At 30.4% G+C, this 24513-nt stretch overlaps 3 protein-coding genes and 1 long non-coding RNA gene across 11 annotated transcripts; 2 read left to right on the forward strand and 2 right to left on the reverse strand.

Annotated features, from left to right (window-relative positions):
- The first annotated feature begins 101 nt into the window (after positions 1-101).
- slif (cationic amino acid transporter slimfast) lies at positions 102-13067 on the forward strand. Of its 4 annotated transcripts, none has more exons than XM_069118923.1 (11): positions 102-550; positions 8170-8351; positions 8747-8997; positions 9568-9696; positions 9916-10176; positions 10428-10717; positions 10797-11137; positions 11215-11378; positions 11462-11628; positions 11700-11808; positions 11910-13067. In XM_069118923.1, exons 3-11 carry the CDS (start codon positions 8769-8771, stop codon positions 12029-12031), a joined length of 1812 nt encoding a protein of 603 aa, XP_068975024.1. In that variant the 5' UTR covers positions 102-550; positions 8170-8351; positions 8747-8768; the 3' UTR covers positions 12032-13067. The 4 variants fall into 4 exon arrangements, with proteins under 4 accessions (XP_068975024.1, XP_068975033.1, XP_068975041.1 ...); XM_069118932.1 differs by having other exon boundaries at positions 8170-8316; XM_069118940.1 differs by having other exon boundaries at positions 8170-8298.
- LOC138179262 (uncharacterized) lies at positions 1449-5407 on the reverse strand. 2 transcript variants are annotated; one of them, XR_011172991.1, is made up of 4 exons: positions 5286-5407; positions 3844-4780; positions 2716-3726; positions 1449-2598 (listed from the first exon to the last, which is right to left on the reverse strand). It is a non-coding gene; the product is annotated as an uncharacterized LOC138179262 (long non-coding RNA). The 2 variants fall into 2 exon arrangements; XR_011172990.1 differs by having other exon boundaries at positions 3844-5371.
- Pex23 (tectonin beta-propeller repeat-containing peroxin 23) lies at positions 13001-21283 on the reverse strand. 4 transcript variants are annotated; one of them, XM_069118668.1, is made up of 25 exons: positions 21162-21283; positions 20257-20515; positions 19983-20165; positions 19514-19666; positions 19336-19428; positions 19026-19206; positions 18727-18950; positions 18444-18647; positions 18177-18355; positions 17963-18095; positions 17649-17875; positions 17430-17561; positions 17199-17355; positions 16963-17125; positions 16791-16894; positions 16573-16712; positions 16145-16493; positions 15922-16072; positions 15642-15838; positions 15352-15561; positions 15165-15266; positions 14953-15088; positions 14693-14884; positions 13928-14085; positions 13001-13845 (listed from the first exon to the last, which is right to left on the reverse strand). In XM_069118668.1, exons 2-25 carry the CDS (start codon positions 20479-20481, stop codon positions 13795-13797), a joined length of 4044 nt encoding a protein of 1347 aa, XP_068974769.1. In that variant the 5' UTR covers positions 20482-20515; positions 21162-21283; the 3' UTR covers positions 13001-13794. The 4 variants fall into 4 exon arrangements, with proteins under 4 accessions (XP_068974769.1, XP_068974762.1, XP_068974780.1 ...); XM_069118661.1 differs by lacking the exon at positions 21162-21283 and adding an exon at positions 20627-21132; XM_069118671.1 differs by lacking the exons at positions 13001-13845; positions 21162-21283 and adding exons at positions 14309-14454; positions 20627-21134 and having other exon boundaries at positions 13952-14085.
- Positions 21284-21495: 212 nt separating this feature from the next.
- LOC138182850 (cell growth-regulating nucleolar protein) lies at positions 21496-24505 on the forward strand. The gene is made up of 3 exons (XM_069119137.1): positions 21496-21815; positions 21888-22255; positions 22336-24505. Exons 1-3 carry the CDS (start codon positions 21691-21693, stop codon positions 22938-22940), a joined length of 1098 nt encoding a protein of 365 aa, XP_068975238.1. The 5' UTR covers positions 21496-21690; the 3' UTR covers positions 22941-24505.
- Positions 24506-24513: the final 8 nt, after the last annotated feature.

The following is a 24513-nucleotide window of genomic DNA, read 5'->3' on the forward strand; positions in this document are numbered from 1 at the left end:
CAAATACTCTCTGTGTAATGAAGTTCTCGCAACACACGTGCAAATACAATAAATATATTTATTTTAGTACAAAGTATTACATACAAAACTTCTGTAATGATTCAAATTGATTGAAATGATTGAAATTGCCATGATTGGTGTATTATCTTATTAACAGATTATGGATTTAGAAAGTATAATTATGACGAATGTAAAATCGTTTAGGTGTAAGGAAAATAAGAGAATTGAAGTTGTTTATGTACACTTGAATGATATACAGGCTTCTTTCCCCCAAGCAAGGAATCCAAAGTTTTCGAATGGTAACGTGGCCGCTTTAAAATCATGGTGGGAGGTGATTGAGGTTTATTAGCTAGCAGACAGGTGGAAGCGAGCATCGTGATATTAGAGCACATTATTAGTTTGCGATCGTCCTCCGGTGCGACCGGTTTTACAGTGCCGACCTACTTCCGATTCAATTACGTATGTTCATCCTGTCCGGACAGAGTGACTTTACATGTGAGAAATTTTCCACGCACCTAGTTTCCTTGCTAACGCGCATCTTCGAAGTCAGGTAAGGATAATGTCGTTCGCGTTATACGTTTTCTTCAACAATAAGTAGTAATTGCTTTTCATCTTCTCATATATAGAGATTATATATATATACACTATATAGCCTATACTTGAATTATGGAATGTTTTTACACCTTCTCGTAATTTGTAATAACGAATATGCGCGCGTTCATGTGTGCGTGTGTCATTTCTTATCTATTTTTACAAATACATACTCATTTCAAGCGTGCAAATGCATCTATGAATAAATACTCAGGTAATTTTTGTTTTTATCTTTATTCCTCTTTTAACACAACGATGGTATTCTATATAGAGGTGAATATGAACATGTGCTCGTTTGCTGTATGCGTCGTAGAATATATACAAACGACACAAGTAAAGGGTAGAAGGTTGTTACCGGCTCTTAGAATCTTTCTCTGTGATAGGAATTAATCGGTGTAAGACTGTCTTGTGTGCGATATTTACAAAAAGAAGTTTATGGCGTTTATTTATTTTTATTTCTATTTATTATTTCTTCTGTAACACTTTCTAATAAGTAGTTAGAAATAATTATTAGTAATTAAACATTTTTATTTGCAACTTGTAACGAAGGTTAGTAAGTAAGCTTATAGTATCATTATTAACAAAGCTAAAGTATTAGCGATAAGCAATATATTTCTTCGCAAAACATCAGTGTCAATAAAAATGCACTTTTTACAAAACAATTATAGATTGCGAATTTTATTTTTAATGGAATTTCTTGAAATGGAAGATAGTCAGAATGTTTAACGATGACTGATTGATAATTTATACTATTCATAAATTAATTATTAATGAAGGTATAACGTTGTATTTTGATAAATGGTTTGCCAGTACAGAAAATATTTATATTGCATCGTCGTTATTAATTAATTAATCGTCGTTATAAAAAGAATTAGCTATTATTGTTATAAATAAATGCATGAAATCGAATTATTAAGGTTGTTACTAGTGATTTATTATACCGTGAGAATCGACTTGTTGATTCGTCGCTATCATCTTAACATCATTTGGCAAAATGATTGATAGCATTAGGTGATCAAAGAAATTTAAATAACAAGCTGTATATCATTGTTGAATACATGTATTACTCATAAAACAAAATTAATTATAAATTGAATGAAATGAACCAGAAATTTTCTATCAAAAATGATAAAAAATGAGATTTGATTTATCTTTATTTCGTATGTATCCGAGAATATAATTTTGATAATCTTATTTTAATCATTTGAGCCTATCTTTGAGACACTTCAAAACCTAAGATAAAATATTAATTGTTCATTTTTGGGAATGTAGAAACTCAAAGGATGCATATTCATTTATGTCAGTTTTGTATAAATAGAGTGATAGGTAATTAATGGTAAAAATTGACAATATTCCACTTTCATTTAACATGATTAGTGATTTGCAATAAAAAAATGCAGTTTTATTTTTAACCATAATTCTACGATTAAGAACGACGATATATTATTCTTAGATTTCTTATCCAAGTTTGCAAAGGGAGCGATATGATAACAAGACCAAATGTCACCTGTTCTCAACTGCAATCTTTCAATTTTCATTATTCAATTAATAACAAATTAATAATTTAGCAACTTTTAAAAATATAGTATACTATTAATAGTTTAGCAATTTTTAAAAATATAGATTTTAGACTATATAGTATTGCTTTTTTAACTGATCATGGATTAGGACTGAATCTGGTCCATGCCAGTAATGGCTTACAAGAATTCTGCTACGTGGTCTGAGATAGAAATGAAGTGAGGCAGTAATACTAAGAAGTATTGGAGATACGCTGGCCATTTATCAAGACAGTACTTCTTTAAAAGAAAAGAATTTTTAGAAAGATTATACGTTACGCGACCCGTATTTACGTGTATAGCGTTTGTTACGTGCATGATTTTCGTTTACTCTGTAGTTGTGTAGTGCAGATACAAAAAAACTCCTTTCTCCTTCATTAGTACATACTTTCAATCCGCATACCTGGCTACATGTGTAATAATTGATACTGCAACTAAGGATACGTATCCGCTAAAAAGAATTTTGCAAGAGATTAGCTTTGCGAAATATTTTGGTTTTTCTGGATGCTACGTAATGCTAATTGTCTGTTCGCAGAAAAAGCGGATTCAATTACGGTTATCTCTATACCTGTTCACACGTAAATTGTTCTCGAGGCGTTTCAATTATTTACTATTGTTTCCATTCCATCGTGTTGAGTTAATTTTTCGTGTTTTATCTGTTTTTATAACTCGTTCTTGTTGCGTCGTTATTGTTCCCTTTTTACGACGACGGTTATAAAAGTGAAAATATAGATTTCAAGGATCGACAAATAGCCATCGATACTCACATATGTACGTAACACATATGCAATATACTCTGGTAGTGCAACAAACATTGTGTACAAAGGATCGCCGCTGAAATTCTTGATTAATTGATGTCAAGTTGTCTATAACTGCATGTATAATAATTGCTTGACTTGTTATATAAATATTATATTTGAATTACGAGTCTGTTTAATAGAAGATTATGTTTGTGTAACAAATACTTTGTCGAGACGTCCGATCGAAATGCGTTTGCACATTAATCGCAGTCTGACATCATGCGCAATCGAATTTCGCTAATCCGGATAATTTCTCACAAATTATAATTACATCAATGAAATTTCATTTCTCCTTTTTTCCATAATTAATAAAATGAACGGGGAACTCGATAATCCGGATTTGGATCATTCGATCCCGATAATCCGGATTGATCGAGATTGATCCGGTTTCACATGTTGACTACTGCGATGTTAACAGGTGACCCAAGTTACTAAATTTTTAAAAATGATTAAAATAAGATAAATTTCATGGATTGACTAATTTTCAATTGTGTCAATGATTTTGATAACAATGTCAAAAAAAAAGTGCGCAAATACAATTGATATTTTACAAAAATTAAATGTTATAATATATATCGCGTTGACGAGATCTGGATGAATAATCATACTATTTTCACATTGAATGTTTGTTTATTCGAAACTTGTTCATCTGAAATTTTGATTTTTCTCTTCTACAGCATCACCTCCATTTTTCTAATTTCCTTTTCCTTTCTCTTAAAGCTCACAATGTACCGTTAATTTTACGATTCATAAAGAGGAGGTATCATTCTTGAAAAATTCTGTAAGGTTACAAGTTTCTATGGAGTTACTTCATTTTACATGGAGAACGGTTCAGATCATGGTCGTTTATCAATGATTACGGTTCAATCGGCGATTCAAGCCGAATTTGCACCTACCATTTTGGAGAATCATCGCAAATGACTCATCAACAGTGAATGTGAAAGATGAAAGCTATAGTACACTATACCAGCTCAATTCATGGTTACTTTGGACAAAAACAGTGTTTTTCAGTGAATGACCCGCGATGGTCATAGAAAACTAAAAGGTGTAAATTTGGCTAAACACACGCGGAACGTACCCTCGGCCTTACCCGGTGTCAGACATCAGTGGCCTGATTGGTGAAATTGCTATATGGTTCGCATATGGTTTGTAAATAAAGACATTACGCAAAGGCTCGTTCGAGGGGGATCGCGCAATGGGGACACGGTACCACCACGTCTCTCCTTAATTGGTCTGTAACCTTGTCACGTTGACCAACCTGGGTTCTACACAATCTGTTTGGCTCCCTATCACGCCAATGTCACCGAAAATTCTAATATCGATCAATTTTATAATACCGATCAAATTTCACAGTGCTCGACTGACGTGATCGATAGCGCTTAATCACGACACCACGGAGATAAAATGATAAAGATTCGAGAAATACTTCTAGAAGTGAAAGAAAAATAAAAGAACTCATATATTGGATCATTTGATAAGATATACAAGATCTCATAGATTTATAAGTGGTTCTAAACTATTTCCCGTTTTTCGTTATACAGGATGTTTCACAGTGTGATACGACATGACAATTATAAACAAAAACAGTTGTAGGTTATTTCAATTAGTCGATATTACCGACACGAAAACTTTGAGACTTAAGGTAGCATGAGGCTTTTTGTCCTAATTAAGGTAATCAATCTCTCAAGTGGCATTGCTACAAATTTGATAACTTCGAAATTTCACGGCATTAACTTTCATACGGTATGTTTCCATGCTTGGTGTTTACTTTGTTCTTTAGGTGATTCTATATTTTTAAACGTGCGATTATCGACACGTCTGGGGACTTTCGTGCTGCAAGACGAATAATCTCACTTACTATTAAATATTTACAGTGCAACTTCAACGAAGAATATACAGTGACTATAAAAAGTATTCTTGCATCATTTTGCTTATTATAGCATTTACATATTAATTAATTAAGGTCTAGCATATTAAGTTTTATATCAAACTGTAACATGTAATATATAAATATAATATGAAAAATACAAGTACGAATAGTTTTTGTAGCCATTGTATATTACATTTATGATAATTGTATATCCATAATTGTATATCATGGAAATTGGAAATCGAAGAACGAATAATTTAGTCATAATTCATCATGTTCTCGTACATGTTAGCATATATATATGTACGTGTTATGGATATCGTAAACGTGGCGTAATTACAGCGATGCGATGGTCGGGGAATCCTAATGCACTGGAGATAGGAAAGTAGAAATCAAGATGCGTTACGCGCATGGTCGTAAATATATACGTAATGACAAGAGTCATCCCTCTTAGTCTTTTTAACTTACCGATCACGATCGTCGTTTAAAGAGATCAAGGTGATTCACAAACACGTAAATGATCGACAACTGTCAACAACTTGAGAATTTCTATGAAAAAATACGTATTGTACACATTTATAAGAATCCGTTAGTACGTCTCCATTGTTAGACAAAAGAATTCTAGAGAATCTATTCATTAAGAACTAGATAAGCAGTGAATCTTTAATAAATATCAAGAAATGTAACATAATATAACTTATATATTGTTTTATCAATAATAGACATTTGATAGAAACCAGGTTAAAGATCCAAAAATATTAATTAAAATGAATATTTTAAGTATAATTTAAAAAGAAAGTAATTTATTATAGTATTATAAACAGTTTGATTCTATAAAATAGAAAAATACTTTAAATATGAAAAAATAAATACTTCACTCACAATAATAATATACGTAATTTTAGAAATACTAAAACAGTAGTAAAATTAAAAAAAAAAATAATAATCTTCAGTAAATTGACTGGAAGAAAAAATGACAAATAGATTATTGAAGGCAACAAATAAATAAAAATATTAAAGGTGACTACCTGACCCTTGAAGAATAAATACCAAGACGATTTTTGACGTGTCTGTAAAGAATCTTTGTTATCCTTGAACAAAATATCTATGCAAACTATTTGAGGCAAAGTATTGAAGTTTATGCTAATGATTCAACTTGAATTTTATTTCGATATTGTGATTTAATGCCTTGTTTCTACGAAAATTATCCTTATTTATCACTGTTCGTTATATCCTTGTTAACGCTATTCTAGTTCTACCTATACAAAAAGGTTGTTGTATGCAAGTTGCATTGTCCGTTGCAGCAATATAGTTGTGTAACGAATACATACATATATCATATACCTATACTGGGTGTTCCATTCAGCTATAGCTCTTTACACAAGTTGTAGCTCTAAAATGTTAGAATATGAAAAAGATTTCATTGCGGAAGATCGAAAATTGATTGCTGAAAATATTTTGATTGATTAATTTAAATGATATTTGAATTTTAATTTTGTCAAATTTAGTGTATGAAAGACACAGAAAATGAATGTAAGAGAGTATTTGTTCCTTGTCTTTTACACGTTATGTTCTACAATTATTGATCTATTTTTATGAATAAAATACCGACATATTTTTTATACTGACAATTATGTGAATCTCTGCAGTAAAAAATGTTAAATTATAAGATTTCAGAAAAAAGACGATGTTAACAATAACCATCATTACTTAACCTTCATGAAACATAAGAGCGCATACAACTCAGATGTCAAGCTATTTCTTAGTTTCTATAAAATCAGTTTCTACCTATTTTTTTTCGGACATTTAACTTCGTAGCTTACGAACTGTTCCTGGATGATTGTTTTATTTTTTTTATTCAATGTACGGACACAATCCTTTTACTGTTTTATTATATGTATACATATAGATAAAACGATGTCTCAATTGTATAAAAATATAAAATAAATATATATAATAGTATTATATAAAAATATAAAATATAAAATAAAAGTATAAAAATATGTACAAATATATATATTTATACATGTATATATATAAAATAAAGATGATCCAGAAATCTTTAAAATATATCCTTTTCGGTAATGAACACGTATACCAAATAATACGTACATCATTCGAAATAAATTTCAGTTAATTTTTTTTTTTATCTTCTACCGTTTCAGAGCTCATAGCTTGAGCAAATTACGTAAAAACCCCCGTACGTAGCTTTTAATTACATCATGTATAAATCGATCTAGGATACTTGCGATAAAATGAGCTGTATATCGAAGCACGTTCACATGTAGCGTTAATATAAAATTGTGGGTGTACGGAGATGATTAGTACGAGAACTGCAAGAAACATTGCTGACCTTTCTAATGCATTTGAGGAAGGCAAACTGCATTTACTATTAATAGTCATGTATGTGAATATTACAAAATTTCCGTGATATTTGCTTGAAGATAAAGAAAGGTTCTTGAATAAATCTGATATTGTTAAAATACAAGAATCATCCTTCCTATTATATTAGATGTCGTATCAATAATTTTCATTAAATTTTATTAATCGATTTCTGAGATAGGGAGAGATTATATCGAAAAAATTCACAGATGCTATAATTATAAAAGATACGAATAGAGTGCTTTTATGCTTTTTTATCTTCGGTATCTTTATTTTTTATTAAATTAATTACATTAGTTTCAAGAGCAAAAATTGATTTATTTACCTCCTGCCGTCTTGATTGGAATGTGCGTCATATGATATTCTAATCAACATTTTTATAAGATAATGACGACAGAACAATGTCTAATATCTATATATATTCTAGTAAGCGAAGAAAAAAACATATTTTTGTACAAGATTTTGTGATATGAAAAAAGATATTACATAAGGCAGCCATTCATAAATGGAAGTTGTGTAATAATTCTGTATTATTCTGTATTCTGTATGTAGATGGAAGAATTATTTGAAAATAATCAACGATCATTTTTATTGTATTGATCTTATTGTATGATTTATTATCTTTATGAAACATTATCTATCATTATATGCGTATACAAATGGTTATCGGTGCTCGGATCTTCCAGTACCTCACCATGTCTATTATCACCACCATCCCTTACCTCGTAAAGTTCTCTTCATTTAAGTAGATTTATTATGGATCAAGGATGAAGGAGATACGTACTGAGCTCCAGAAATCAAAGTGACCACAACTACGAGTAGCTAGCACCAAAATATTGTCAGAAATCTTGAATGAAACTTAATCTACTAATTATTCAAACACGAAAGAACCAGTGAGATTAATAATGAGAATTGACTTGTTGCTTCATGATTGTTCAAGTATATATAGGAATATTTTTATGTATTTCAGATGCGGAATCCCGAGTTTGGAGTTCAGATAACAGCAAGATACATTTTTCTTGTTCAAACGCCTTGCTTCTATCAGTGTTCACTTGAAGAATATTGAATGATCTTGGAACCTTGGAACCATCGAACCTTGGTACTTTAAAACTTCAGGGTACCAAGTTCAAAATTAATCATCCCTCGCTACATGTATATATTAGTCTTATCGTATTTACATCTATTAAACTGTAGCTTTATTGTATCCAATTTTATTAAAATTTCATTTTATTGTACTAAGGTTTATTAAATTATAACTTTATTATATCTCATCTTCTTTATATTATTGTTTCTTCTCTTTCTTTTTTATTCTTTCTTTTTTTTTATATATTATTGTTTCAATATATTTAGTTTTACTAAATCTAGTTTACTATTTAATTTATTAAACAGTTTAGTTTATAATTTAGTTCTGTTCGCTAAATTTAGTTTAACATTACTTTCATTGAATTTAACTACTTTAAATTGTATCTCTAGTGTATTTAATTTTATTATAAGATAAACGATTAAAAACAACAAGTTAAGTCACAAATATTATTTTTTACGCGAAGGAAGTGAAAAAGCTCGGGTGCCATGGCGAGCCGAATATGGAAGGTGCTAGCTCGGAGACGGATCGAAGAGGACCTCGAAAGCAAAAGCAAACTAGCTCGGGTTTTAGGCTTGTTCGACCTCACAGCACTTGGCGTGGGTTCGACCCTCGGCCTCGGTGTTTATGTCCTTGCTGGCAGCATCGCCAAAGAGACGGCTGGACCAGCCGTTTGCATCGCCTTCCTCATTGCAGCTATCGCTTCCGGATTTGCCGGTAAATTAAGATCGCATTCGCGCCTGTTGCCCGGATATTGACAATTTGTTCTTATCAAAAACATTATTAGTTAAACAAGCCTCGTGATAACGTCTGGCAAAGGTTTTTGCCAAACTGAAATTGATACTTATTATAACCGCTTATTTTATATGTAGACTACGAATGTTTATGCATTTATGGGAAATTTAAAGATACATATATGTTCTTATGACACGAAACGCACTTAATATGTAAAAATATAGGAATATCTAAAGTATAGTAATTGTTACAATATTTAATTAGTGAAACAAATATTGTCTTGCATTCTTTTATTTTAATTACGTTCATCAAAATATTGCATAAATATCTTTATATTATTTATATAAAATATTCTTATGAGAAGAATTTTATTACAAACGTGTTTTGTTAAAGCTTAGGTTTAAAATTAACAAATGACTTATGATGAACAGAAGTACTTTCACTGTTTCACTTTTAAAATATTATATACTATGTAAAATATGGTATTAATTCGAAAATATAGCTCTTTAATAATGAGTTGCGTATATAAAGACAGCCATTTTGAATTTACAGGAATGTGTTATGCAGAATTTGCTTCTAGGGTTCCCAAGGCAGGATCTGCATATGTTTACAGTTACGTGACAGTGGGAGAATTCATTGCTTTTATCATAGGTTGGAATTTAATTTTAGAGTATGTAATAGGTGAGCAAACAAAGATTGTGAAAAGCATAATTACTCTCTCTAAAACTCGATCGAAGATAAATATTCTTAAAAGAGTACTTGTTTCTCCAGAGTATTAATTTTATCAAAACTTATTAGAGTCTACTATTCATAAGAAACAGAATTAAAATGTTTTGCACGAATAAAATAAAAATATTTGTCTGATTGTTAAATTTATATACACATATATTCCTCGATCAGGTACAGCAAGCGTCGCTCGAGGACTTAGCGGTTACTTGGATGCGCTGACAGGAAATGTGATACGCGAGAAATTAGAAGCCGCAATGCCTATAAACATCTCGTTTTTATCAAAATACCCAGATTTCTTTGCATTCGGTGTAGTAATGCTTCTTGTAATCTTACTAAGCACGGGGGTGAAGGAATCGTCAATTTTAAATAATATATTCACTGTAATAAACCTGATTACCATTGCAATAATCGTAGTGGCGGGGTCCTTTAAAGGTAATAATTGCAAATTATCATTTAAAATTAAAATACCGATCAAGGTTTTTCAAGACTGATCCCCACCATATCATCCAGTTATCTTGTCACTCGGTGTCTTATAATTTCTCTTTAATCACGATTTATCTGAATCTTTAATATTAAACAGAGTCTGTAAATATTTGTGAAAGAAAGACCTTGAGCGTGCAATTTAGTTTGTCTTATCATCTAAAAGCTTAATGACCTTTGCTGATTTGATTGTGACCTTTTAGCTGATCCAGCTAACTGGAGGATATCGGTGGAGGATATACCCAAGAACAAACCCGAAATACACGCAGGATCAGGAGGCTTTATGCCCTTTGGCATAAGCGGAGTAATGATCGGGGCGGCAAAATGTTTCTACGGTTTCGTCGGTTTCGATGCTGTGGCAACTACCGGTGAAGAAGCTAAAAATCCTCAGCGCAATATACCCATAGCCATCGTTGTTTCCTTAATTATAATCTTAATGGCTTATTTTAGTATCTCAACCGTGCTAACTATGATGTGGCCTTACTACGACCAGGTACATTCATACACGAGTTAAATTTTAATTGGAGCTCTTGTTATTGTTATATTTATACAAAAATATTTTGTATATTTAGAATGTCGATACGCCATTTCCATATGTTTTCGATAAAATTGGATGGACTACTGTTAAATGGATCGTTAATATTGGTGCGGCATTTGCATTATGTACAAGCTTGTTTGGGGCGATGTTTCCTCTACCAAGGATACTTTACGCTATGGGTAGCGATGGGATAATTTTTAAGCAACTTGCAATAATACATCCGAAAACAATGACACCCATTTTCGGCACAGTGGTCTCTGGCTTATTTACAGGAATCATGACACTTATTTTTGATCTTCAACAATTAATTGACATGATGTCTATTGGAACATTGTTGGCATACGCAATAGTGGCGGTATCCGTTTTAATATTAAGGTATATGAGGGCAATAATATTGAAATATGTTTATTTGTTAATTACACTAAGTCTAACATATTTATTGTATCATTTAGATATCAACCGAAGGAGTGCGCATCAAATACTCGTTCTGTATCAGCAATGAATGACTACAAGGTAACGTCAGTCAACATATTAAAACAAATTATTAATTTACAGAATCAGAAAGAAGTAACTGAGATGTCTAATAAAGTTGCAAAATACAGTATTGGAATTTTATGTAAGTATTAAACGGAGAAAAAAAGTTATTTATCAATTTTAACATAATTAACATCGCTCTTATACGTTTTGTTATTGTTACAGGTATTGTTATATTTATTACTGCGCTTTTTATTAATTCTGTAGATACCACAGCATTAGGCAGCAATGTGATAGAATTAGTGATATTAATCGTACTTGTAAACATATTATTATTAATTATGATTATTATTGCAAGACAACCTACTCAAGACATTGATTTAGCATTTAAGGTAAGTCTTCTAAAACAAACTATAAGAACAAAACAATTAATATCATGTTTAATTTACTTTATCATTTTCAGGTGCCATTAGTACCACTTCTTCCATGTTGCAGTATTTTCATAAATTTATATTTGATGTTGCAGTTAGATAGTTTTACTTGGATCAGATTCGCTGTTTGGATGCTTATAGGTACATGTATATACATACAAAATGTTGATAATATTTGAGAAAGAAACCAAAAGCATTATAGCCTATAATCATATGTTGTTAATTATCTTTATTTTTCACAGGTTTTGCTATTTATTTCTTTTATGGCATATCTCACAGCGAACAAGGAAAAAGAGATAAAAGAGAAGCAGAAATGTTAAAACGAAAGTACGCGGACCAAGTTAGAATCGTAACCAGATTCTAATAATTATCTCGCCACATGTGATATTTTTTTGTATATTTTAATAAAAATTGCTCAGAGAGAATAATCTTAGATATTACGTATGTGAATACTGTGGCAATTTTAAAATACGAGCATATTCATCTTAGTACTACATCTTTCAATATTTTTTAATAAATATAAAATATTAAGATAGGATATCATCCTGATTGTATAGACTATTTTTTATAAATTATTCTTACAGAGGAAAATAGATTTTACCATAAAAATTCAAAATTACTTCAAAATTATTTCATTTAGAAAGTCTGAGCTACTCTATCGTATATAAGGTTGTGAAAACTTTTGTTTTTTTTTGTTTTATACACTAAAATGTGTCGATATATACTGTACATATTTCATTACTTATTTAGATACCGATTTCATGGTTGAAATATATTGTTTTATATTATTTATTGCGTATTTATTAGAAAAATATATCATTTTAAGGAAAGTCAAATTTATTAATAATATAATTTAATTAAATATCTGAAATTATAATACATGTTCATCAATAAGCTCTATATATCAGTATAGACAATGGCATGATACAAGTTCAATGGTTAACATGGCAAAGCTTAATATTATAATTCGAACAAAATAAGCTTCAACATTTATAATAAAAACAGATTTATAATTAACTTACTACTAATGGTATATTACAAATATTCCAATATTACAAATTCATACAAGAGAGAGAGTCTATAAAAATTTATAATATTTACCTGTAGTAATTTCAAAACTTTTTCCAATACTTTAAATTAAGTCTTTACACAAAAATACTCAAACGTAAAATTATAGTATTAGAGGCACTACATGAACTTTATTTATACAGGAACATTTAATATATTGTTTTCTAAAAAGGAGTGAGACATTTTTTAAATACAAACCGATGCTTTACTTTATGACCCACCTATTTAAACATTTATATACACGAATTTTTAGCGATCTTTTTAAACATGCCGTTTTTATAAATAAAAAAAGCATATGATAAGTAAAAGATTACAAAATAAAAAAATACAAAGCGTTATTTGTTTTACTATAATCTTGATTCATTAAATATTTTCATTAACAGCCTCACATTACCATTTCGTTTTTATTACTCCACAACAATAAAAATAATTTATACCTAGGCAAGACATCTTGTATACTTTAATTGAGTTCTAATGATATTATGTAATTATTGAAAAATAAAATTAATGCTTCTTGCACTTTCTATTCAATATGAATTATTTGCTAGTTATTTAAACGCGTATATTTGGAATGTTTCGTAGATTGTTTCAATATAAAATTTTATAATAAAATTATACAAATAGATTTCATTCGAATAGTTTAGTGACGTATTCTATAAATAATCTTATTGATAGTATTATTTTCTTTGCATATATTTATATCTATTTTCCTTGTTAAATGAAAATAATAGAAAACAAGTAAGCTACTTCATTTTAAGAACAACGTAATTAATTATATATTCAATCAGTATTAATTTTTGTACGTTTTAAATAAGATAACATCTCTATTATTTATTAAATACATCATAGAGTCCAACTTGTGTTATAAAATTGAATCAATTGCAAAAGCTAAGCCTATACATACGTGTAAAACATACATATCATTGCACATGCATTGACTTTTCTTATTCATGAAAAATATATGAAAACCAAACAGTAGAGTATTATATTTCTCTATAATATTTCCAATATTTTGTGTATGTGACTAAAAGGATCATTATTCATCTAAAAGTCAGGCGTTCACTTTGTTTTATTTACAAGTCCTCCTATACTTATATGTTGCCAATTTGCCTGTCATAATAAATGTAACTATGTAATTTGATTCAATGACAATTTAGCTATGTAATAAAACTATATAATTTATCAAACTTACCCCTATCCCGGTTGCCCAACCAGTCCCAGCAGGATTTTCATCTGTAATACCTATTCTACGACAAAGTATACCAGCTCCTGAAACTGCCCAAACTTGACCCTGTTCTCTTGCAATGGCAACTTGTCGAAAGCCTTGTTTCGCATTTGCAACAGCCATATCTGGACAATATAAGAGCACATTACATACTGAACATATAATAAAATAAGCAGGATGAACACTATGATTTTTGTAAACATGAAATAATTAAAAACAGTTCATAACTTCATAATAAATTCGTAGTAAATTTTAATGTACTACAAAATTCGTAATAAATTTTAATGTACTACAGAAATTCGTCTAAATTTGTTATAACACAATACGAAATAAGTTACAACTATATACCTAAGGTATACCTATAGCAGAGAGTGCATTTAAATAAATGGATGTTTTGTGTATATTTCCAGTTTTTACTAATAGCAGGATTAATACGAAGATTTTTCCAAAATATGCAGCCTTTGGGGATAACACCATATATTTTTCTCTCTTTTCTAGAAAAGATCAGATAGGTTTCTGATGAAATCATTACATATGCTCTGATAAAACATTATTCGTTATTATTCGTTAGTTCCAATCTTTATCTAACTACACATTAGTGCCAATGCAAATTGTTTCTAAAAATTAAGCTAACCAAACGTTTAAAGAAATTACAAAAATCACTCTTGGAATCTATAGGTTTGGGGAATGCTGTCTATTAGTGTCCATTCATTACACAAATTTAACAAATACCTATGTGTATGGGATCATTCGGCATCACAGGAAGCGTTTGCCAGTGCGTTCCTTCTGGGAAAACGTTCACTTGCACACCATGGCGTACAGATAATTTACCCGCCATATCTAAAGCCCACACCACGTTTTTCCCAACAGAAATTTGTTTCAAATGAGCACCTGATGGTGGTTCAACATTCTGCCATTGCATTCCTGAACAATCAAATAATAATTAGGAAAGATTTCAATAATAACAAAGATATATTCATACTATTATATACCTGTTGGTTTTGCAGGAGTAATACCTAATCTCCAGTAAGAAGAACCATTCTTTCCAACAGCCCATACTTGCCCGCATGGACCACATGAAATACCTACTAAAGCTTGATCACTTGGTATATGTTCCCATGAAACTCCCTATAAATAAATATTAAATAATTTTATTAAAGTAAATATTTATGACGTTGATGTTATAAATAATTTGTAAACATACCATAGGGCAAGATTCCGAAACACCTCTTCTAAACAAAGCTTCGCCATTAGAAGCAATGGCCCATATATAAACAGGAGCATCAGAACCAGGTTTCCCAGGTGCCTACGAATAAAAATATGAATGAGAAGTTACTGTTTTAGCTTTATGTTTTATAAAAAAAGCAATGCGCGTTTTTAATATTCCTTACGTATAAAGAAACATCAAGTAATTTTGTGTTCCCTAATTCTTGCCAGGGTCCACTAGTTGTTAATTGACACCTTCGAAACCATCGTCTTCGTCTAACGTAATCAGTAAACTGTTTTTTACCATGATATTGAGCAGGAAAATCTCTAGCATACTGCCATCCGTCTCTATCGACACCTCCAGGGGTATGAAAATCTACTATCCAATCTGACACCTATTATAAAGTAAAATATTTTAACACAAAACGTTTGAACTTTGTTGCTTAAATATTATAAAAAATATGTATATCCTTGCCCAATGCCAGTGCATCGATAATAGTTTAGTATGTTCTCGGGTACGTTTATGTCGCCCAGATGCATCACTCCACATGTAACGATCAGTTGGAAGACCATGAGATGTGTATCCAGTTACCGGATTCCAACGCTGATTTTCATAAACATAATAATTGTGAGTATCTACCATGCTGTTTATTCCCGTATTACTATCTAATCCTGTATAAAATAATGTATAAGATTAAACCATACCTCTATGCCTTTTAACAATATAATTTTCGTTTTATTTTAGAAAATATTACCTTTCAGGAACAAACCACCCCAACCACCAGTATATACCCATGCAGTACTACCATATCCTATTCCCCATGTTACACCAACAGAACAAGTTTCAGCCTTTTTTAAATGTCCACCCATTTGCCTCCAAAACATAGTAGTTGGATCAATTATTACCTACATAAAATTTTCATTACAATCAAGTTACAGAAAGTTAGTACTAATATTAATATCGAGGTTATTACGTACAGATATGGATTTATAAAATATGCTACACAATGTCATCAATCCCTTGATTCGTAAATGAGTAATGCTCTGTGGTAATATTCTGTGGCTATAACAAGTAAATTCCGTATCATCGATATAAATTTTATATCCTCGTGGTTCACAAACAATTTCTAAGATGAAATCAGAACCAGGTTTTAACGGACTACCTCCGTTTCTCTCTTCGTCACCCCATTGTCCATTTTGATATGTATTTCGTACAATTATGTTTTCCTTTAGTCTTGGATTAAAATGTAATGCTACATCATGGCTATCCATTACAGACTTTTGTTTCAGTGATACCGTTGAATAACAAACGAAATTAATTGATAGCCTAGAAATTGAAAAAATGTCAAATATTTTGAAATATACAAAAATGTTAATAAATATGATTATAAATTATTATGTTTTACCTGTCAGCGTCATCATGAATACAAGCTGTAATTTTTAGAGAACTACCATATCCAAAACCGTTTTGCAAAACACATTCAAAAGGTAAGCCTTTTCCAGCATCCAATTCTTGTACATAACCATCATTAGAAAGTTGATTTTCCTATAAATAATTCATATGTAAAATACTACTGTAAAAATTTGTTGCATGACATACTTCAGATAAAACATGTTAACTTACTTCTAAGGCAGCAGGGTCATATACATACACATCTCCTAAAGCAGTTGTAGCCCATATTGAATTAGGACCAGGTTTCCCATAAACATTATTCATTTTACAAGAAACTAAAAAATATAAAAAATATCTTATATTATCTATTTTTATATTCATTAAACATAACATACTTACATACCTGAGGTTAAGTGCGCTAGCCAGTCTTCCATTTCAGTGTCACTAGAAAACTGTAATCTAAGAACTTTAGAACGAGGCATACGAGGAGTATGAATCGCTATCCGTGGATTACCTGGTTCACTACAGCATATTACACACATAATCTCAGACACAGGAAATTGCATCTGAAAAAACACTAGTTAAAGTCTCATTAAAATATTAGTAAAAAGATTATTTTACATTTCTCATTTAGCTTACAATTGTTGTCGCTCCGTCCGAATTTAAAATAGTTACAATTCCAGAATCTAAAGAACCATTGTCACTACTTATCCATTCTAATTCAATAATGCAATCTTCATATGAAGTACTCCCCTTAACTTTGCATTTTGCATCACCATTCTTTATCCAAGATGATCTGTAATATATCATTATAAACAAGGAGATCTTCAATACATTAATTTCAATTTCATATAGTTATCAAAGCCTTACTTCTCAACTACTTTCTCGTATATTGATGGATCGTATTGTACTTTTTGTAATCTTTTTTTTAACTCCTCTAAAATATATATTCTCCATGTCTCGGCTATATCGCCGTGACCTGTACCATTTGTATCTGCAATCCTACAAATTTAAGTCAAATATGTAAGTAACTATGTTTTATTATAAAACAATTTTATGATTTACGCTAATTTACAGTATCAATATTACCATTTCGGAGGATTAGATGTGTCAACAAAACATGCTCCAGCTTCTACTTTATACCAAGAGGTATCACATTCAGCCCAATACATTGCCCCAGAGCTCTCATCTTCTCCATAAACACCGGAATCACTAGTCAAGTCAGGATCGAAAATACTTCCATCTGTTTCTGGATGAGCTTCAGCACCTACCATGGAGCCAACTGAATGAACAGGGCTCCATGCAGCTGGATTGATCTACATTATTTTAGTTTCAAACTTTAATTTTAGGAAAAGATGACTGTAAGTGAAAAAATGCGTGAAAAAATTCAATTATCTATTAACCTTGACAACATTCCCCATCCCTTTTCCAGAAACTACTATAGATTCTCCAGTTTTAGTTAATGACTCATTCGATATAGTTATATTCGCAACGCTTGCTTCGGTTAAATCATCCATATCTAATGAATTCGCCGATCTACAATTTTATCAATTAAGAAAAAAATAACATCACTATAATATTACAACTAAAATATGTATGAAATAATTAGAAGTTTACCTTTTCTTGCCTTCATTTAGATATATATCCTGGAAAGAAGTTTGCTGTGGATTTTTATTAGTAGTACCATCGTTCGTACGTTGCCATAATTTTAAAGATGTTGGTGTTGGTGCAGAACGAGATTGTTCTTCCCATTCTCTAATCAACATAGTACCTTCGCTAGTACTATGTGGTCGATTCTGTAAATATTATGTAATATTATGTAATTATGCAATAAACAGTATACTTAATTATTTGTAGTATCTAAAATTTATGCAAAATAAATACCAATGATCCCCAACTTTGATGCCTCTGTTGTTGAGGAGTACCACACATACTATGTCTATTACTCGATGATAAACTAGCATTGCTACTTGCTCGACTAAGCTGAAGAGGTGCATTTATTAATCTCCATTTTTTACCCGTTAATTCCGATTGTGTAATGCCAGAACGATAATATAAACATCTATCCTCATGACCAATAGCCCAAACCTTCAGAAATGTTAAATATGCATATACACACAACTTATTAAAGATAAATATTTATTCTTTTCAGTATGAATTAATTTACCTGATCATTCGGAGCAACAGATACTAGTGACATTTTACTTAACATTTCCACCCATCCAGTGCCAGCACCCATTTGTTCACATACTCCACTCATTTCACCTTTAATGCCTTTTCTGAACCATACATTTCCATCTTGAGTTACAGCCCACACGGCATCTGTACCTACACTAACTTGTATTAATTTTAAATCTTTTTGTGGAGGATCAACTTCTACCCAATCTTCTCCTATAAAATAACATTATATTCATCAGTATGAAAGACTGCATCAAATATTATTAAGATACTATAAGTTATACATACCCATGGGATTTTCTCTAGTAACACCTGTGCGCACGATTGCTTTGCCAATCATTAATACAGCCCATACAAGACCAGTAATTCCAACACTGATTTGACACACCTCATATCCATTTGCTAATTTTATAGTACTCCACCTTTGACCTTCAGGACAAGTTGTACTAGTACCAACACGAAACATTACCTATGCAAATCATTGTTAAATTCGTAATACCATTATGATAATTGCAGTAACCAAAAGTACAGAATTTATTGTTATAAATTATTTAATACATCACTAAAATATTTCAAAAGATTCTTTTAAATGTTATACCCTCCCATGAGCAGTTACTGCCCAGACTACAAGGCATCCAGGATTACCTCCAGGTATTTGATTTCCACCCACAGATATGTCAATAAATGGTTCCTAAAAATATATGGTATTGTGCATTTCATAAATCTTTATAAAAATTCTTCAATATTATTATGATGTAAAGATTTAGAAACCCCACCTTAGTTGCATCTTTATGAAGAGGTGCAATAGCACACCATGAATTCATAGCACTATATCTCCTATATCTAACCCATTTCCTTCTCCTGACACAAGATTTCCATTGCTTTTTCGTTGTGAATGTAGCTGGAAAATCAACTGCATATGTCCATCCCTACCAAAATATCAGATTCTCTGTGATCATAACACTTTGTTTCGATGTTGACAACTGACAACAAATCTACATATAAACAGAAAGTCACAAGAAATATGACAACAGAGGCAATTAAAAATGAATTACTCCATTATTAACTTATTGATAACTACACCTAGATTGTTAATATACAAATTAAAATGTTTTAAATCACAATTCATAAAATGAATATAATCATTGTTATTAATAAAAAAAAATTAAATCAACAAAGCAAATAAAATAAATTACAAACAAATAATCTAATCTCTATTATTTAAAGAAATTTTATCATATTTACATCATGATCTAACGGTTGACCATCTAATGTAGTTTCTATTTGCCAATCACCTTCCCATTGCCAAGCCATGGATGGTAATCTTACTTTATCTCTGCTACGGTCAACTGTACCATCTTGATTAGAAAAGTTATACCTATCTGTAGGTAATAATCTCCCACTAAATCCTTCTAAAGGAAGCCAACGCTGTAAATATTGTATTTTATTAAAATCTGAATAAAAATTACATGTAAGCATAATTGTAATCACCATTTTTTCAATGACATTTTAAACATACTTCATTTTCATATATTTCTTCTTTGATTCTTATAGGTACATCTAAGCCATGCACGTGTACATAAACTTGACGATCGCCACCTATAGCCCACATAAAATGTGGTACTGCTGATAATTGTTTAAACTCCAGGCCCAAGTACATGAATTCTCTCCACATAGTCCCAGATGTTGATAATCCAAACACACGTCCCTCATTATTTATAGCATATAAGTACGAGCTTGGCATTTCAATATTTTAATAGTAAAACACTTTAATTCTCCTATAAAGTAATATTTATATTGATACCAGTAGAATTATACTCCCGTCAATATTATTAGATGCTGTGTTACTGTGTAAATTAATAATGAATTTAAAGACACATGGATAATACCTTTATGTATTTAAAAATAAATATAAATTATCCTCCCTGCACTGCAGGCAATATTAAACAACAGATATAACTTTCTCTACATAAATGTCATAAGATAAAACAATAATCGCGAAAAATTAATCTTAGTTATAATAAATTATTTATATTTTACATTTTACATTATTAACATTATATCTCTAAATAAATGTTTTATGTTAAATTGCACGCTACTTTTACGTGAAAATTCAAATTAATAAATTGTCAATCTAAAAATAAAGAACATTTTTCAGAATGACACACAGCCAACTGTCATTTACTGATTACAAGTGTGAATAAAGATGTCGATATATTTATCACATAAAGGTGATATCTATTTGAAACTTGAAATATTAATAGGCGCAATTTCTATCATATTTCTTATATAACAGGAGCTTCTTGTACATCATATAATATTTATGCATAATATAAATATTACAATCGACATTATGTTATTTTATTTCTACTGAATTTCTTGATTACATGCGTGGTAACTGGTAACACTGCTTCTCAAACTCACCTCTTATGATCCTTTCTTTAGACGTGACAAATCGTCTTATTAATTATTTAACCAATGCATCTTAGCATTTATTAAACATATATAAAATTAAGTAATATCTATAATATTTAAATCCCTATTGTTTAATATTTTTTAACCTACAATATTTTTATATTTCAAAAATAAGTAAAATATGAATATACACATATAATAAAACATTTAAATCTGTAAAATAATTATTTTAATTTTATAAGACCGATAAATACGATTTATTAAACATTTTACACCATCCCTCCTATACAACAAACTAATTTATTGGTTTCTATGAAAATTTATGCACGTTCTGGTTCTGGAATTCAAAATCCATTGTGAATGCCATCTAATGAAACATCCAATTGCACGTGCAACGTGCAACTAATTCGAGAGTGGTGCATTTAGTTTAAAATACTGCAAATGTGTATGATCTGTAGGTTATCAAACGTTTTGTATATTCGTCCTTATTTATATTTCGTAAAATCGTTGTTTATTTGAAGTAAAAGCATTATAGAAAATGGTTGTTTTTACTTGCAACAATTGTGGTGAAACGCTACAAAAGCCAAAAGTTGCAAAGCATTATGAATTTCAATGTCGTTCCGCACCCTTTTTAACGTGTGTCGATTGTTTCAAAGATTTTCGGTAAGTATTAATAAAATTGATATTTTCTCCATTATTTTTAATTTATTAAGATGTATCTTTGATTGTTTCAAGAGGTGAGGAATATGTAGTCCATACGAAATGTAAAAGCGAAGCTGAAAGATACGGAGGCAAGGATTATGTTCCAAAAGCTGGTGCAAATAAGGGTGAAAGAAAGCAACAAGCATGGATTAATGTAGTAAATAGTCTATTAGATAGTGAAACAAACTTATCAACGGCAGAACGAAACTTTTTAAATCTCTTGTCCAAATATGAAAACATTCCTCGTAAAAAAAATAAGTTTTTAAATTTCATAAAAAGTGCAGTGGGTAATAGAGCAAATCAATCAGTAGTTAATTCTGTGTGGAATAAAATGGAAACTGCTTTCAAGAATAGTACACAAAGTACTAATACACAAAATGAAAAACAACAGCAGGAAAATGGTAAGTTCATAATAATTACTTTAATGCTTATTTAACTATAATTATAAATTTCTGAAACATTATGTTTAATATATGAATAGGTAAAACAAGCGAAAAAGTAAATAATGGAGAAGATGCAAATACACATCAAGAAAATAATATAGTTGAAAACCAGAATAATGAAAATTTAGACAGAGAAAATCAAACTGAAGATCATTTGAATAAAAATAAAGTGAATGGCATGGGAAATGCTGATGCTGATATTGTTAATAATGTTAAGAAAAGGAAATCGAAAAAGAGAACAATATCCGAAATAGTACAGCAAGCAGATGAACTTATTGTCAAGAAAAAAAGTAAACATACTGTAGAGGCTACAGAAGAACCAGTTTCTAAGAAGAAAAATGAAGATATTGCTATGGATGTTCCTACAAAAAAAAGTGAAGATGCTTTACTTTCTGAAACATCAATCAATCACTGTGATGATACTGTAGAAAAATCAACCTTCAACTGGAGAGATACCATCTTAGATATAGTAAAGAGTAAAGGAGAAATTTCCTTAAAAAAATTACAGAAAAAGGTACTTTCACGGTATATGAACGCATGTTCAAATAATATATTGGAAGAAAAAGCATCTAATAAATTCAATAAAAAATTGAAAAAGATATCGGAAATAACCATTTCTGATGAGAAAGTAACTTTAGCTTAAATTGATTGATGTGTGTATTCGTACACTTTTTTTCAAAGGAAGTACAATATCATCAGTAACTTATAACATTAACATACAGTAATTTATAACATTAACATACAACATTATTGCAATGAAAAAATAAATTACTTTCACATAAAACAAAGACTATAAAAAAATACTGTTATGATCTTTGTCCATTTTATGAATCAATGTTTGCAACTTATTTTTAAGTGTGTTCGATTCTTTATCCTTCTTTCTTTCAAATTCTAAGCTAGCTTTTAGTTTTTTTACTGTAAATTTTATTAAAAGTTCGTGTTATGACAATAATGTGTAATTGGAGCTCCTACATATTCAACACTAGGATCGTGGAAAATGAATAGTAGTGAACGCCAGCGACGTAGTGAGTCAAGATACTTACATGTTCATTGGAGAATAAAATATTGTGTTTGAAAGTGATTGTCCGGGAACAATAACGTTCTAGCTTGCTCTCAAAATGGATACATAGTACTATGATTACCGGAGAACTATCTTCGTAATTCTAAACAGTTTGATATTCTGAAAGTAGCTCTTGCGAGCGTCGGTTAGGAGCATATTATCTCAAATACAATAATTGAAGGATTAAACGTTCGATTTAATTACATTTGTCTTCTCGAATACAGAAATCATGAAAAATTAATTAGGGCAAAGTTTAAATGCTTAAGTTTTAGTTAAATTAATAATTTAAGAAATTAAGTACCATAAAGTTCTAAAATTTAAATATGTAAATATGATTTCAACATTCAAATTACAAATGTCATAAGAACTTCAAAAAAAGAAAAAAATACAAAAAAAGCAGCAGCGGAACTGATGAAATAAGAACATCAAATTAGTCTTATTTTGGAATTTTGAAATTTTTAATTCCAGCTCATGCAGTAAATGTTACATACGCATTGGTGGTTATTGTAAGTAAAAACAATTAATTTAATTACATTGAACTACATTCATTCGTACAAAATTACGAAACTGCTGAGCACTTTCAATCTAAAATTCCCTGTAAGTGATGAATATGCTTCATTGTATCTGTTTACAGTCTATAGTGAATCTATATAGTGAATCTATGGCTTGATCTAACAACTTTTCTTTCTACGTTACTCTTTCCTTTTTTCAGGAATATTGTAGACAATAATCAAAGACCTAAATTTTTATATATCCCTAATCACAGTCTCACTTCATTCGTAGCTTAAAAGAAACTGTAAGAAATTGTAAAGTGTAGGCACAGATCAATTTTCAGTGAACAAGGTTCTGTGAGTTCTATCGGATAATAAGTTTTCGGCAAGTTTCTTATCGTCTATCTGAGAGTAAAAATTTGCGAATTTGCGAATTTGCTCTTATATGGATACACAATTTAAGAATACTCTCGGGAACAACTATTAGAAGAAACTTGACACATACCTTAACGTAATCAGCACAAATGCCAAGGTCTCAGGTCAATTTCGGACACTGTAGTCCCAATTTTTCACAATTCTACAGCAATGATTCTGCGAATGCTCTTTAATTGAAATATTATGAAGAGTATTTGCAGAATTATTACTGTAGGATTGGGAAGAATTTG

This window comes from Bombus flavifrons, chromosome 1 (assembly GCF_040668555.2).
Source record: "Bombus flavifrons isolate JBK064 chromosome 1, iyBomFlav1_principal, whole genome shotgun sequence".
Taxonomy (NCBI): Eukaryota; Metazoa; Arthropoda; class Insecta; order Hymenoptera; family Apidae; genus Bombus; species Bombus flavifrons.

What these genes read in the sequence shown, in the direction of transcription:
- slif (XM_069118923.1), top strand. Translation starts at nt 8,769, where the DNA reads ATGGCGAGCCGAATATGGAAGGTGCTAGCTCGGAGACGGATCGAAGAG. An exon ending in AATTTTAGAGTATGTAATAG is followed by an intron (nt 9,697 to 9,915) that starts GTGAGCAAACAA and finishes TTCCTCGATCAG; the next exon opens with GTACAGCAAGCGTCGCTCGA. An exon ending in ATACAGTATTGGAATTTTAT is followed by an intron (nt 11,379 to 11,461) that starts GTAAGTATTAAA and finishes TTATTGTTACAG; the next exon opens with GTATTGTTATATTTATTACT.
- Pex23 (XM_069118668.1), bottom strand. Translation starts at nt 20,481, where the DNA reads ATGCCAAGCTCGTACTTATATGCTATAAATAATGAGGGACGTGTGTTT. An exon ending in ATCAAAGTTGGGGATCATTG is followed by an intron (nt 18,356 to 18,443) that starts GTATTTATTTTG and finishes TAATATTTACAG; the next exon opens with AATCGACCACATAGTACTAG. An exon ending in GGATGGGGAATGTTGTCAAG is followed by an intron (nt 17,876 to 17,962) that starts GTTAATAGATAA and finishes AAAATAATGTAG; the next exon opens with ATCAATCCAGCTGCATGGAG.
- LOC138182850 (XM_069119137.1), top strand. Translation starts at nt 21,691, where the DNA reads ATGGTTGTTTTTACTTGCAACAATTGTGGTGAAACGCTACAAAAGCCA. An exon ending in GATTGTTTCAAAGATTTTCG is followed by an intron (nt 21,816 to 21,887) that starts GTAAGTATTAAT and finishes GATTGTTTCAAG; the next exon opens with AGGTGAGGAATATGTAGTCC. An exon ending in AAAACAACAGCAGGAAAATG is followed by an intron (nt 22,256 to 22,335) that starts GTAAGTTCATAA and finishes ATATATGAATAG; the next exon opens with GTAAAACAAGCGAAAAAGTA.